The following is a 14,799-nucleotide window of genomic DNA, read 5'->3' on the forward strand; positions in this document are numbered from 1 at the left end:
ACTGTTTACTTTTACTGTCATCACATAAAAACACATCATATTGAAAAGGAGAGAAATTGTTGGCGAATCTGACAAAAATAACTCTTTGATACTGGTTTCTAATTCATAGCCTTTAGTCATTACACCATTACATCCACTTAAGTGAACTTCTTGGATTAGTTACTGATTGGCTTGTGTGTTCCAGTCACTTTACGGTAGTATCTCTCAGTTAGCTAAGCTTTGTCTTACAGTTTTCACTGAATTTTTAATATAGTGTAATGCATCTTCTTTCGTTTTGCATTTCATTGGTGCAACTGGTCTTCCTTGCCACATACATAATGAGTAATGGTGCTTCTTCCTTAATGGATTTTGGATGATACGAGTTGCTCTCCATACTGACATTAGTGACGCGTATGCTCTGGGTTATAGATGAATCCACCTTTACGTACATAGTGATTCTCTCTCCTGGAATTTATTAAATTATTCCTTGAAGACAATTTATAAAACTTGTGCTTATGGAATCAGTTACTTCTTCATACGCGCGCATTTGCTACTCACTTGAGAGGGAGCTTACGTATTGAGCCTGCACGCTTGTGGAAAAGGCAGTTGCTTCATTTTGTTGTTGGTTAATTTAACACAGTTATTTGGTTCAATGTTAGTTCTGACCGGGAAATAATGTGAGCTGTTTTGTTAGTATTAGTAATAATAAGCACTACAGTACATTGGTGATAATTTGATGCTGTTTAGAAAGGAAGAAGGGCCAAACTTTCCATTATCCGATATATACAAATGTAAGTTAATACATTATGAAAATAAAAATTATCTATTGAAATATTAATTTCAGTTCCAATGTACAGACAGCATCAGATATGGATAGCTGCTTCCTTATATATTACTTCCACTTAAAACATTTTTGAAACTAGATTATATCTCTGAGGCGAAGGGTGACAGATTATTAACAATGACAGCAATTATGAACATGATACACTCACTATGGTAATTGATCCACGTTTGGTCTAGCATCTTACCATAATTACTTAAAATCAGTTATTGGTGTTTTTTGTCCCACAGAACGTAGTTTAGTTACGGAAGGCATTCTAGACAAGTATACATAAATAACATAGGTTACATTCGTGTAAGTATTAATTTCTGATCAAAGCATGCTACCTACACAGATACAAACACGAATACTAATTATGAGCATAGCTAGTTAAATATGATATTCAATTTATATTACCTGTAATGCTCACACATTCTTATGTACAATGAATAAAATAGATAGTTGAACACCCTCGCGAATGATATTTTCGGCCGCAAACCTCTATGAGGTCCGACTAATCTAAGAGGCTCAGATGATCCTAAATCCACAGATTAAGCAATAAAAACAAATTGATTATTATAGCAAAATAACAAGTATAAACTTTGATTAGAAATAATAATAATAAATAAAAGTATACGTTAAGTGTTCTTATCAAGACTGCACTGTGATAAAACTTACACTTGTTTAACCGATGTGTCAAGTGAGGACTACTGCATCGTGGTGATAGTTATATTTAGCTCAGCTAGCATACTAGATTTATATTGTTCTTAAATCCGTAAACTAAACTAACAATATGAACTAATATTTATAAAATTATGGATAATAAATATATAATAACAAATACTGTTACCGAAAGTAACTATAAACAAAAGATAGGGATAAGTAACTTACTATTGTTGGTGTGCGCGCGTGTGCGTGTGTGTTTTCTTATAACAAAGCCACATCGGGCCATCTGCTGAGCCCACTGAGGGGAATCGAACCCCTGATTTTAGCGTTGTAAATCCGTCGACTTTCTGCTGTACTAGCGGGAGACACTATTGTTGGTATGAAATAACAGTTACTGCGTCAAAAATCTTTTAATGTGTGTGTTGAAAAGATAGTTTTGCTTCTGTGCAATTGGACAATAATTGAATTATAGGTGAATTACAAGAGTGTGTATCTCTCTTGTCACCTCTGGACCATAACTTTATCCCGATATCCTAAGGAAATGTCTTTGCCAGAAATACGGTATTGTTTTGAAGTTCTCAGAACTTTCAAAAGATTGCATAATATGGAGAAAATGAATTACTTACGCGTGACATTCTAAGATAATTGTGATTGTGTGTGTGTGTTTATATAAACGGGCTGGTCTCTATGTGAGGAAACAACACATCTTTTCAGACAGGCTTTATCTGTGCTACAGATGCAAATTAAAGTGATCGCATAACGTGTCGGGTGACCTCTGTAGCTCCATAGATGAATGTGAGAAGTACATCTGCAGTCAGTCTGACAGATGTGAGAAAAAGCAAAGATATTGCATCGTCCAAAAAGTGTAACTGGTATGTGGCTGTGAAGAGGTCTTGTGACCACAAACACATACTGACAGGAAAACCATCAGACAGGATGTTAGTGTTATCAAACAGTAGACCAACGAACTGACAGAGACATTAAATACAGAACACTCCACACCAATCTCTAGAGGTACCTCTCGAAGAACATTACGACAAATTAACTATGGCAGCAGGAGGCCATTGATCTCATTTACCAATAAGAAGAAAACTCAAGTGATGTAAGAAGATCAGACATTGGACTGATGAGGACTGGCGAAAAGTGATGTGGTTCGATGAGTCATGCTTTACCTGGATTACTCTTGGTCTCTTGAGAAGGCAGAAATAATGCCACTTCTTTCTTACCTCAGCGATGCTTTATCCTACATGACGGTATGCCTCCATACACCATGTACAGATTATGTTTACATGGTTTGAGGAACTTGACATAAGCTTTAGACATGTTCCATAACAACAATTCTTGGATATTAATCTATTAGAATATCTGTGGGATGAACTTAAAAAAGACATATTCCCCATCACGATCTTTTGCCTATCTTGCATGGTGAATTACTAACAGTATTAATACCTGGTTGGGAAAAAAATTCCTCGGGATACCTTTCAGAACTTTGGATTGTATGACAGGCCTATCACCTGTTTTTAAGGTTAAAGGTAGCCCAACACGTAACAGATGTATGTTTGAATAGAGTGGCCAGTCGTTGTATATATAACTATTTTATCTGTGTATACTTGTGCAGTTGTTTTTAAAAATTAAATAAAACTTAAAAAAAACAACGCAACAAACTACGCAGTGTCAAGAATAAACAAGTTGGTTAGGTCATGAAAGTGGTTCACTGGTGTACAGCAGTTTGAGTACTAATAATTTTTTTCAGTAAATATATTCATTCTTCTGGTGTTTAAAAGTGTTTTCCAGAAAGTAAGAATTTAGTTTAAAAATTTGACACTGTACTGCGTTACTTTATATTTTAATACCAGAGCTACTTTTAAGATCTTAATTATTAGAAACTAGTTCTGTTTCTGAGCTACAGGCTTTCGTCAAGGAAAATGTTTTCATAGTTTCAAGAATATATATTAAAAAAAAACTGTAAATACGAACGACACATTTCATTTGCTTTAGTCTCGTCGTCCGATAAGTCTTCGGATTTACAATGCTTAAAATCAAGTGTTCGACTGTTCTCGGTGGACACAGCAGACAGCCAAATGCGGCTTTGATATAATAAAAGTGCACGGATTCTCGTCGTCATGACTAGCACAGAGCCAGCTGAAACACATCTGCAGTGGATCATATTTGTTTTTGTTTCAGATATTGATTTTTTTATCTGTATAGATGGATGAACAATGAATTCAGTCCAGTGAAAACGGCATGTTCATTAATTTGGTATTATTTTTCGTTTTTGTCGCTTTGAGAACAGTAAACGGAAGGTTAACCACATAGCGATGCTTTATTATTCCTTTCAACAGCACACTGTAACTTTTATTGGGTTTGTCTAAAACAGTCTTTTCTTTCTCTCTGCAGACATTCAAGAATTTTACGAAATGACACTCTTAGATGATAATAAAAGCGTACAGCAGAAAACGGCGGAAACTTTACAGATTGCTTGTAAATGGGAAAACAGTCCCCCGATCACAGGCCTGAATAATGAGGTAAGAAACAAGGATTTTATAACAATAAACAAATATAACACAATGTGTATTTTATTTAAATTATTGTCTCATTATTTTCATTCATATTTTTTTATTTCATAGTTTTCGACATGATTATATTTATAAACAGGTTGTTGTCAGCTTTACGAAAGATGTGTTTGGTATATTTTTAGCCGTGGTATCGCTGCTCATGGAATGTCTCTGATATGTTTTTTGTTTTTCGAGTACAAAAAATTTTAGCTCATAGATCCGTCATCTCTTTTGGACTCTGGAGGTCAAACCTTTCAGATTCATGTATTTGATCACGCCTAAAGTCTCATAGATTAATTTATTCTAATCCTGCTTAAAATAATTTCAATTTGAGGGTAGGCTGGTAGAGATCCTGATGAGTAATAAAATAGAATCGGGTATACGCCCCCCCCCACTTGTTATTGCTGGCATACATAAATATAGCTGCTTAAACGAACAAAAAATAAAATAGCCTAAAAGAATTTAAATTGCTGCAGCTAGTGAGGATTCCCTCTTTTTTAATACTTGATGTCAAAGATAATTATTTGTACTTACTCTGTTGAGAATTCTCTCGTGTTTAATACTTGACGCATCGTGCCAAAGATAATTGTTGTAATCTCTGTTGAGGATTCCCTCTTGTTGAGTACTTGACGCATTATGCCAAAGATGGTTTGTTGTACTGACTCTAAGTTAAATTATGAGTTATCTTTTTATTACCCTTTTCGTAAAAGATACTTATTAATGATAAAATTAGGATATGAGAGAAGTGAAGATTCATGCAACAAACCAAAGTGATAAAAACGTATAATTAAGTTTCCTCTACGGTATAATAATACTCTGCTGTTTTAATTAAGATATATTTATAATTAATTTAAACCTACTGTTATTGCAATTAAACTAAAACAACAAATTATAATTAGTCGGAAATAATTTTGATCTATAGGATGGTTAAAGAATTTTTTTAAAGATATATTGTTAGGCACTTGAAACCGAATATACTTGCCCTTTGAGCCCTCGTGATGGCATAACTTGACAGTGAATTATACTATTCGTTGGGAAAAAAAAGCTCGAGAATTGACGGTGAGGGTTAATGACTAGCTTTTCTTTTTGTTTAGTCTTTCATTTCAAAATTAGGAACGGTTATAGCAGTTAACCCTCGAATAGCTTTGTGTAAATTTGAACAAACGAATTATTATATATAGATAGACTTGGCATGTTTTTATAATAAACGTGCTCATTAACTTCTAAATTTTAATTTCGTTTTGTTGGAATAAATTGAAGTTGTAGGTAATTTTAACTCTTGTTAAAAATGAATTTGACATTAACGAATAATATGTATAATATTTGAAATTTCGACCATAACTTTTAATAAGAAAAGCAACATGCACTGTTTTATGACTTTCAGGTGTACTGTACTTAGGGTACCATTTTGTGAAAAAAAACGAAAACATGGTGGTGTCTTATTTTTTTATCTTTACTGAACACTTTGGGAAACACTGGTTCAGAGTACAGTTGTCAGTTGAAAGTTCCGTTATAGAAGGCTAAAAGCGCACAGTAGACAAATTTTTAGCATGGTGAAAGGAGTAATGACGATAAATGTCGACTAAACTACTGAACTTTTAAGGCCCGACATGGTCAAGTGTGTTAAGGCGTTCGACTGGTAATCCGATGATCGCGGGTTTGAATGCCCGTCGCACCAAACATGCTCCCCCTTTCAACCGTGGAGGCGTTATAAGGTGACGGTCAGTCCCACTATTCGTTGGTAAAAGAGTAGCCCAAGAGTTGGTGGTGGGTGGTGATGACTAGCTGCCTTCCCTCTCGTCTTACACTGCTAAATTAGGGACGGCTAGCGCAGATAGCCCTCGAGTAGCTTTTGAAATTCAAAACAAACAAATTTTCAACAAGATTTAACCTCTTGAACAGTGTTTGGAATGTAAGGAATATACCGCCATCCGTGTAAAAATGAAACAAGACATAAAACTGTACATAACATAAGACATATAGTTTCAGTTTACTCGACAGTTTTTAGGTTGAAGGATGGGCTTAAGCTTGGATGAGGTCCGTTCTTGGCTGAATTGTTTACACATCAACTCGTAGTTCTTCTACCTGTAGAAAAAACTTAGTAACAAAGATATGTTGACGTGAAAGGTAGAGATGTCCATAGCTTTTCTTGACAGGTTAAAGTATTCTTTGCAAACTAGCATCTAGTAGTTCCCAAGAGGGTTTGACTTGAATTCTGCCTGAATAGTTCTATCACCAAATTCAAAGATTTCCTTAAGTTTCCATTGGCAGGCATTCTATGCTTCTACTATGTGGATACAACCAGATACAATAGTGTTTTCCTGTTGATTCTGTAAATTTATCCTGTATTTTTTTTTTTTTTTTGAAATGAATAAAAACAACTCCACGAATAAGATTACCATTGAACTAATTTTTTTGGAAGGATTTTCTGATCAAGGAAACATTTCGCAGCTTCCATTCTCAAACTGATTTTTCCGCTGCACAAGGAATTTAGCGAAATGACAAACATTTTTCTTTTTTCTTTTCTAAGGTTGCATCCCTACACTAGGGGTGCATTTTATGGAAAAAAAAGTGGCTTCCAGTATCGTGCTACATGTTTAATTTTTATTTCGCAAAAAAAATCAACGAACCTAAGTCAGCACTGTAATGCTGGAGTTGCAATATTTTGCAACTAAATAAAAGTTCGCCTTTTAGCAATGCAGCGTAATGTCTTCCTGCGATACAATCAGCGTGCCTCTGTATGCAGGAGGAACTTGTCTTACGTGGTTTCCATTTCTCCGCAAAGAAAGGAAGACAGCATGCTGTCCAAAGCTCTTGATTTCACAAAATTCACAACACTCACAGTATTTTGTGGCACTTCGTTTGCTTTGGGCTGTAATTTCTCTGAAGCTAGCACTTCCCTGTGTGCGATGTAATATGTAAGTGCTACACTTGGAACAAGAGCACTTACTTTGCTTCTGAACCCTTTCTTATTTTTCATAAATATGTAGATGCCCCATCAGTGCATATCCAAAGCGATTAATCCCAGAAAGGTTGTTTGTGGTGAAAAATTATTCAATAAAAGAGGAAATGGCTGCTGTAGTAAAACAAACTCTTATCTCACCTCATTTCGTAAAATTATTGTTCAAGTGACAGACACTAAGCCAAATTGGCAATATCTGTAGTTTCATCAAATTATAAAGACGAATTACGGACTGTTCTGTTAATTGTATTTTAGTGTCGTCAGAAGTTACATCTTGCGACAATGTCACGCGATAGACTTGAGGGTCTCACCATATCTCTCTCCACGCATAATCTTACACACTTTTATGTCGGTAAGAATAATTACTGTCTTTATAAGGTGTGGCTTTATACTTTTCCCAATTTTCTGAAGCAAAATATTCCAAGATTTTCAGTGAAACGGTGACTTTTTTTTTTTTTTTTAAAGAAGCTGCTCAGCTCTTTCAGTTGTTTAACTTGTTGTTTGAAAGACTGATAGTTTTAACCATATGCTGAGGGTATTTGGTTTCCTAGTGTGTCATTAGTTAACATTTACGAACAAATAACGCACTGCGGTTTTTCTTCATTATAAACAATTCTGTAAGTGAAACCAAATTTTAATAATCCCCCAGGGTACTTGTACAAGTGTTTGTATGATAAATAGAAACTGTCTGAAGTTGTACATGGGCTGCTTTGATTTAGGACTTTTTAAAAAAATGTGATTAAAAATTACTGAAGTTGGCACATTTCTGTTTTTTGCGGACTTTGCACTTTGAAGTTAAAGACAAGTACTTGATCAGTTGAGTCGGTTCATTAATACCTTATAAAAAACAGGGTATGCAATTAGCACGTAATGATGTCATTAGGGATTTAATAACAAAAGAAAGAAGGGGAACATTATTTAATATCATGTTTGATTCCTCAACAAACTTCCCGAGCTAGTTGGTTTATAAATACTGTAATGTGATAACTGAGACTTCCGGTTTATCGTATATTACGCATCCCTGCACCCTGATTAGGAGGGGCGTATTGTTGCCTGAATTTTTGGTTTTCTATAATAAACTTATAAAGTGCAACGTTTACAATTTTAAATACTGTTTTATGCTGAGTTAGTGATATTTCAGTTTTTATGGGGGTTTAATTATGTTCGTGGGGAGCATAAAATATTAATTAAAAAGGTTCAGAGACAACTGTCAACACAGTTCCACTTATAAAACAAGGCAAAACAATCAGTAGTTTTTAGGGCGACTATCTTGTGTAAGTTATAAATTTCATATTTACACAGTAAACAACCAATAACCACTTCCCAGAAAAAAAAGTGTATTAGATATCATACCTCTGGAGTGATAAAACTCAAACTGTGTGAATACAAAACTACAAGTGTATTTAAGAGGGAAGAGAATGAAATACCAAACGTTTCAGCTGTGTAGCCTCTTTCTAGTACTTTTCAGTGTCGAATTAACATAATTCTTATTTCTAGTGCAATCTGTACGCTGACGTAGTTTCATTTCTGTAGTATATTGTATATGCCATTTTTTCCATGTTAATTGCTGTTAGTATATTATTTAATTAAATATTTGTGTGAATTTGGAAACTTACTTTTTTAAATGTGTACTGCTAAATAGAATTTATTTACTTCTTTGGTAATATTGCGCGCACTTCTTTTGTCTTTCCACACCCCACACAGCTTGCACGCTGTTGTATTAGGTAACATCAGAATACATTAATGACATATTAAAATGATGTTGCTCTTTAAGAAAAGTGACCAAACCTTCCATCGTCTAGTAATAATAACTAATTTCTTATGCAAGTTAAAACTGATTCATCATGGTATATGAATCCATAAGCTTGAGGTGCAACCAAGATTATATTGTATCACTCACTAGATGGCTTTGCAGTCTAATAAAAGAATATTATAACGTTAAAACTATTTAATATTATCTACCGTTGTCTAAACGAATGTGATACTGTACTTTCTTCTAGTCTCTTTCGCGTCGTCCTTCGTTTCGTTACTCTAATAAAACCAGCTTTAAAAAAGTATTTAAGAATTTATATTTTGCTATGATGTAGCATCATGCTTACTTTCTTGAAAATGCAAACTTTGCGTAAGTAGCAAAAATCACGGTTAACGCGTATTATTACGTAAGATATTGTAGACCAGTAGAAACACTATTCAAGCTTCAGTTCGGTGTTTCGCAATGGTAACATTTTTCTAAAGGCCGGATTTACTTTGGTGGTTAACGTTCTGGAAGGCGAATTGGGAGATCCAAGGTTCGTGATATGCTGATGAACACGTTCTACACTTCCAGTTGTAAGTGCGATATAAAAATGACATTCGTTCCCACTGTTTGGTTAATGTAATTGTGTAGGTGGAGGATGTTATTGGCTGGTTGCCCTTCACCCAGTCAGCACTCTTAAATCACGATGACCACACCCAAACCTTCTGGTCACTCACTAACCGTTTAAATGGTGTGTCGGTCAGGTTGAAAATACCAAGTACTCAGTACTTTGGCTCTTGCGTAGTTAGTTGTATATTTCGGATACATCTTATAATTAGCAGTTTTTACTTCATTATATCGCATAATGAAACCGGAATCATAACTATATTTTTTAGGTTAGACAAACTCGTGAACTTTTTATAGAATACAGGTTTGATAGATGATGTTTTTTTATGTAGTTTCGTGTTCTATGAACACACAATGGTAAGGGAAAAATAGCACTATAGCAGGTTTTGGTTTCACAGCTCCAGAACGACACTGTGATACATTTGGTGGCAAATACTTCGTAGATCCTGATCTGAAATGCAAACCACAGACCAGAATTTTTAATTTAGCTTTTGCATGGTTTAGAACTGAAATGTAATCTTGTTTTTGATTACCTTCGAACGTGAGACAATAAAGATTAAGCAATTTCATTATCTCATGCATAATAACCTTAACCAGATGACATATTAAATTGAAACTATAATTTAGCCTAGCAAGCTGGGTATAGTAATTATATTGCTGCAAGTGTATATGCAGCGTATTTTATTCCATGCTAATGTGTTTTGTTTATGGCTTAAAAAACTTATAATTAATCAGAGGTTGGACTTGCTGTTTATATGTCCTTATGATTTTGTTTATTCATTTAGCTTCATTTGAATGTAATCATGTAATTTCACAATATATTTAATATCTGTTACAGTCAGAAATATGAAGTATAACAGAGAAAATGTTCATAGTTTTATTGTAGTTTAGGTTGCCTTCTTCAACGAGGTATTGTCAGTAAAAAACGAAAACAAAACAGAAACAGATTCCTGTATTGGGCAAACCAGTTAATAAATGAAGGTTTTGTAAAACGTACAGTTGTATTTCTTCTTTTTCCTCAGTTCTGTAATTATTGAGTTTCGCCGTATACCGACAGTATCCGATATCAATTATATGGAATAGAAAACACGCACAATAACAATGAAATAATAACAATAAAAAAAACAATGAGAAAACGCCAAAATAGTAATTGTAAACGTATAACAGCAAATCTGCATGTTCTCCCCAGGTTCTGGTATCTCAGTGGATAATGTATTTAGATTCCTGATCTTTTTTTGTAGTACGCACTAGCCAGATTTCTGTTTGGTTGTTCTCTGTTGACTCTGGTTGAAGACCAACAAGTGAAACTGCCTTTTAAGTTGGCAAGGAATTTTGAATCAAACAACAATTAGTCAAATATATTATAGTATCATAGAATCTTAAATTCCTTAAGTATAACGTAAGATGACTGATATATTCTTCATGACTACCGCCGTCTATTGGTTTCATTTGTTACTAGGGGTAGGCATCTCCTTGACAATATTATAGCCGAACGAGTATCGATGTCATTAAATCACGATACTCTTTTAACGTTAGGGCTAGGTCTTTGCATTTTATAAGGAAACTACTGTAACACATTTTATAATTAAAAACGTATTAACTTCCGGAATATAGCTAAACTCACCTTTTGACTTGGACGTTCTATCGTAACCTTTTCCAAAACGTTTTTTGAAGTCTGTCAAGACCCGGTATGGCTAGTTAGTTAGAGTGTATTCTCGCAAATCTGAGGATCGCGGATTCGAACCTCCGTCACACCAAACATGCTCACCGTGTAATCCGTAAGTACAGGAGTAGCCCAAAAGTTGGCTGTGGGTGGTGATGACTAGCTGCTTTCCCTCTAGTTTTTTACTGCTAAATGAGGGCGAGCTGGTGCAGACAGCCCTCATGTAGCTTTACGCGAATTTTCAAAACAAACAATCTTATATTGGTTAATGGTTGTCATGGTTAGTCTCAACTGAGTTCATATGTTTGTGATTCGTTTTCTTAAACTGTGTTACACAGTTTATTACATTTTCTTTGAAGTTGGTTTTTGTCGTAACTTGTTAACATGCCAAAACGTTGTATGGAGCTATGCTAATAACAATTTGATAGTTTTGTAACAAGTTAAAACAGAGTATGGGGCTGTATTAATAAGAGTGTGGTAGCTTTTTAACATGCCAAAACAAAATAGGGGCTGTATTAACAACAGTTTGGTTGCTTTTTTTAATATGCCGAAACACAGTGTGAGGGTGTGTTAATGACAGTTTGGTAGTTTTTTAACATGTTTAAATGTTGTATGGGGCTGTGGTAGCTTTGTAACATGTTTAAATGTTGTATGGGGCTGTATTAATAACCATTTGGAAAAAAGAAATAAATGTGAAGAGATTAATATGCACTTTAATGCATGAGGTTAAAGTATTTACTTAAAGAAAACCGATATTGTATCGATACTCAGAAGGACAGTGGTATCACCATACAGATGCACACTTGTTACTAAATGGGTCTCTAATACGTGGAACAGTAATAATTATGATGTTGTCCACCTTTGTGTAGCTACTAGACCATTATTATTTTAATAGATTTATTAGTGTTTTAATAAGAAAGGGGAATCTTGCAGCAAGAACAAATTGACGAAAAACCTTTCCCATATTTTACACATGTGAGCCTCCATTTCCTCGTGGATTTATAACACAAGAAATCGGGTTTCTATACCTATAGTGGGCATAGTACAAATAGCCCATTATGCAGCATTTTTACTTAACTGAACAAACCCACTTGTCGGTGTTTTGGCTAATTTACCAATATTGTTTGGACTGTAAACAGGTTGCATTTCAATTTACATCAGTAGCGTATAAAGTGGCCATAACAGTTTCTGAATATATAGTACTGATTGTCTTGGCTTGTTCTTAAAACAGTTGTTTGAACCACGTGTAAACAAAGCGATCGTTTTTGTAAAATTATTTTCAATTCAGTAGTATTCTCTATGTAATATAATATTTTGTTAATAATTTGCAATTTGTAATTATTACGATTAATCTAGTACGTGAAAAGAAGGCCCCCCCCAAAAAAAAAAGAGGAAAAATATTTCCTACAAAAAGTACACCCCTTGATAGAGTAAATTAACATTAAAACTAAATAAAAAAACATCTGTTTAAGTGCACAACTCAGTTCGAAGCTCAGCATTACTAATTGCACTACAACGTAACAAATATATAGAGCTACCAGTACTGAAAAGAAAGACATGCTATTTCCAAGAATTCTATCAATATGAAATTAGATGGGGAGGGACTACAACCCCCTCAAGTCATTCTGTAACACTGTGTCAAGTCGGGTGTTTATTGATCGAGAAGTGTGGAAGCATATAAGGAACAAACAAACACACATTGACATTTATTTATATAGTAAATGGGGGATTCAAACCCCACTCCATGATCTTCATGTCGTCGTATATCACTGTGTTAAGTTTGTTGCTGATTTACTAAGAAATGTGGAAACGTATAAGGAACAGAGTTGACAGACATACACTTACTTTATATATTAAATGCTATACATACATTTAGCTTAAATTTAGCAAAATAAATGTTTGATTTTTTTGCGTATGTAATGAGGTATACCTATTTTGTATTTTGTTATTAATATAGAATATAGTTGTATAGCTAGATTGTACAGATATTTTTCGTACATGCACGCTTACTTCTGGTAAGACAGCTTCTCAAGTTTGTAAACTTCTAAATTCGGAGAAGGTAACTTAATATATCGGACAACTTCCATACAGAAATATAGTTTTTGTTTCCTTTGTATTTTGTAACCTCTGGCTCAGTTAGAAAATAAATGTCTTATTATTTTGTGCGCCGATAAGATTCTGCTAATACATTGTAACAAAAATCACGTGAGAGTTCCATTACACAAGCAGTGGGGGTTTTTCATGCGCATGCGTACAGACAGTAATTAAATAAAGTTTTCTTTTTCGAGACTTTTCTATCCGATCATTCTTAAATATATATATTTTTCCGCGCCTGCCATTTTCTCCAATGTGGTTGATATTTCAGCCCAACAGAGGATTATTGTGTGTTAAAGACGTTACTTTTCCCCTTTTACTTCTATTTACAAATGTTATTCTTTCCAGACTATTGGTTTCTTTCAAGGATTTTCTGAGATATTCCCTTGGGAGCGTGCCTCACAGATTGTGAGCCTTTGACATAGTTGATGTATCAATTCCTTGGAGTTTAAAGTATAAACGCCGTTGTGATAACTATTAATCACTTGAAAGAGCACTTTTTGTGTGTGGTTAATTTTGTTTATAAATATGGTTTATTTTATCTAAAGCTCTATACCCTAATCGAAACGGTTGCCGAATCTAACTGTATTGTAAGCTATATGCTTCCTCGTGCGTGTGTGTGTATACTGGACATAGGGAAGTTGTGCTTGTATCTCATAGCACTAACTTATTGAGGAATATTTTTTATGTAATGGTTAGTTAGTTAGTGGTTTGAAATTAAGCACAAAGCTACATAATGGACTAGCTGTGCTCTGCCCACCACGGGTATTGAAATCCGGTTTGCAGCGGTATGAGACCGCAGACATGCCGCTGTGCCACTGGGGGGCTTTTATAATGGAAGTTTGTCTAACTTGTATAAACGAATCGCAAATATTGGTGGTAATACCCTTCATAAGTTCTTTGATTTGAGTGTATTAAGAAGTAAGTACGTAAGAGAATTATTTTGACATTCAGACGGGTCAGCATGGAAAGTATGTTATAATTTTTCTTGCATAAGTACGTGTATGTTTATGCATGTTTTTTACAGAAGGTATTTCTTTTATCTGATACCATTCTCATATTTTTTTGTATTTTGTCACGCTGCTTTTGGTTCATTCATTCTGTCACCATTAAATCTCATTCTTCGTCTGTTTATTGTTGTTTTTTTTACCGCCATTTGTATTATTTCTTCATTTTTTGTTCATCTCGTTCACTAAAATGTACACAAGAGTGACCTGGCTGCACGTGAGGCACAGTGCTTCATTAGAAGGGATCGGCTTTAAGAATAGTTTCACAGCCTATTTTAGTCAGAGGACAAGAAGCCTTGGCACGAGCAGTTCTTATTTCAGTACAAATGTGTTTGTCGTAATTTCTTTAGATTTTCACTCGGAAACATTCGAGTGTACTTAAAAACTGAGTAATGTACGTTGTGTGAAACGTAAGACTTTTGTATAGTAATTAAAACTCGAAATTATTACTTTTTTATTTATCAGCATATTTCTTTTCCTATAAAAACGTTTTGTTACATCATTGTAAAATCCGGTGTTCTAAAATCCGTTATAAATCAATGTGGAATGTTTTGGTAACATTAATCTCTTCTACAGATACGCATAAAAGGTTTTCTTGATTGCGAGCTATTCTGAAGACAAATTTCCTGTTCACTCTGGGGTTTTAAATAAACAATGATGTCGAGATGTACGTGTATAAACCGTTTTTGTT

At 34.4% G+C, this 14,799-nt stretch overlaps 1 protein-coding gene across 10 annotated transcripts in view; it reads left to right on the forward strand.

Annotated features, from left to right (window-relative positions):
- The window catches only part of LOC143232400 (disks large homolog 1-like), a 258,171-nt gene that overhangs the window by 43,518 nt on the left and 199,854 nt on the right, over positions 1 to 14,799 (forward strand). For all 10 annotated transcript variants that reach the window (XM_076467804.1, XM_076467807.1, XM_076467795.1 and 7 more), the window contains one exon: positions 3,863 to 3,990. In XM_076467804.1, coding sequence (XP_076323919.1) covers positions 3,883 to 3,990 — 108 coding nt within the window. In that variant the 5' untranslated portion in view covers positions 3,863 to 3,882. The remainder of the gene's footprint in view (positions 1 to 3,862; positions 3,991 to 14,799) is intronic.

This window comes from Tachypleus tridentatus, chromosome 11 (assembly GCF_004210375.1).
Source record: "Tachypleus tridentatus isolate NWPU-2018 chromosome 11, ASM421037v1, whole genome shotgun sequence".
In the NCBI taxonomy this organism is placed as follows: domain Eukaryota; kingdom Metazoa; phylum Arthropoda; class Merostomata; order Xiphosura; family Limulidae; genus Tachypleus; species Tachypleus tridentatus.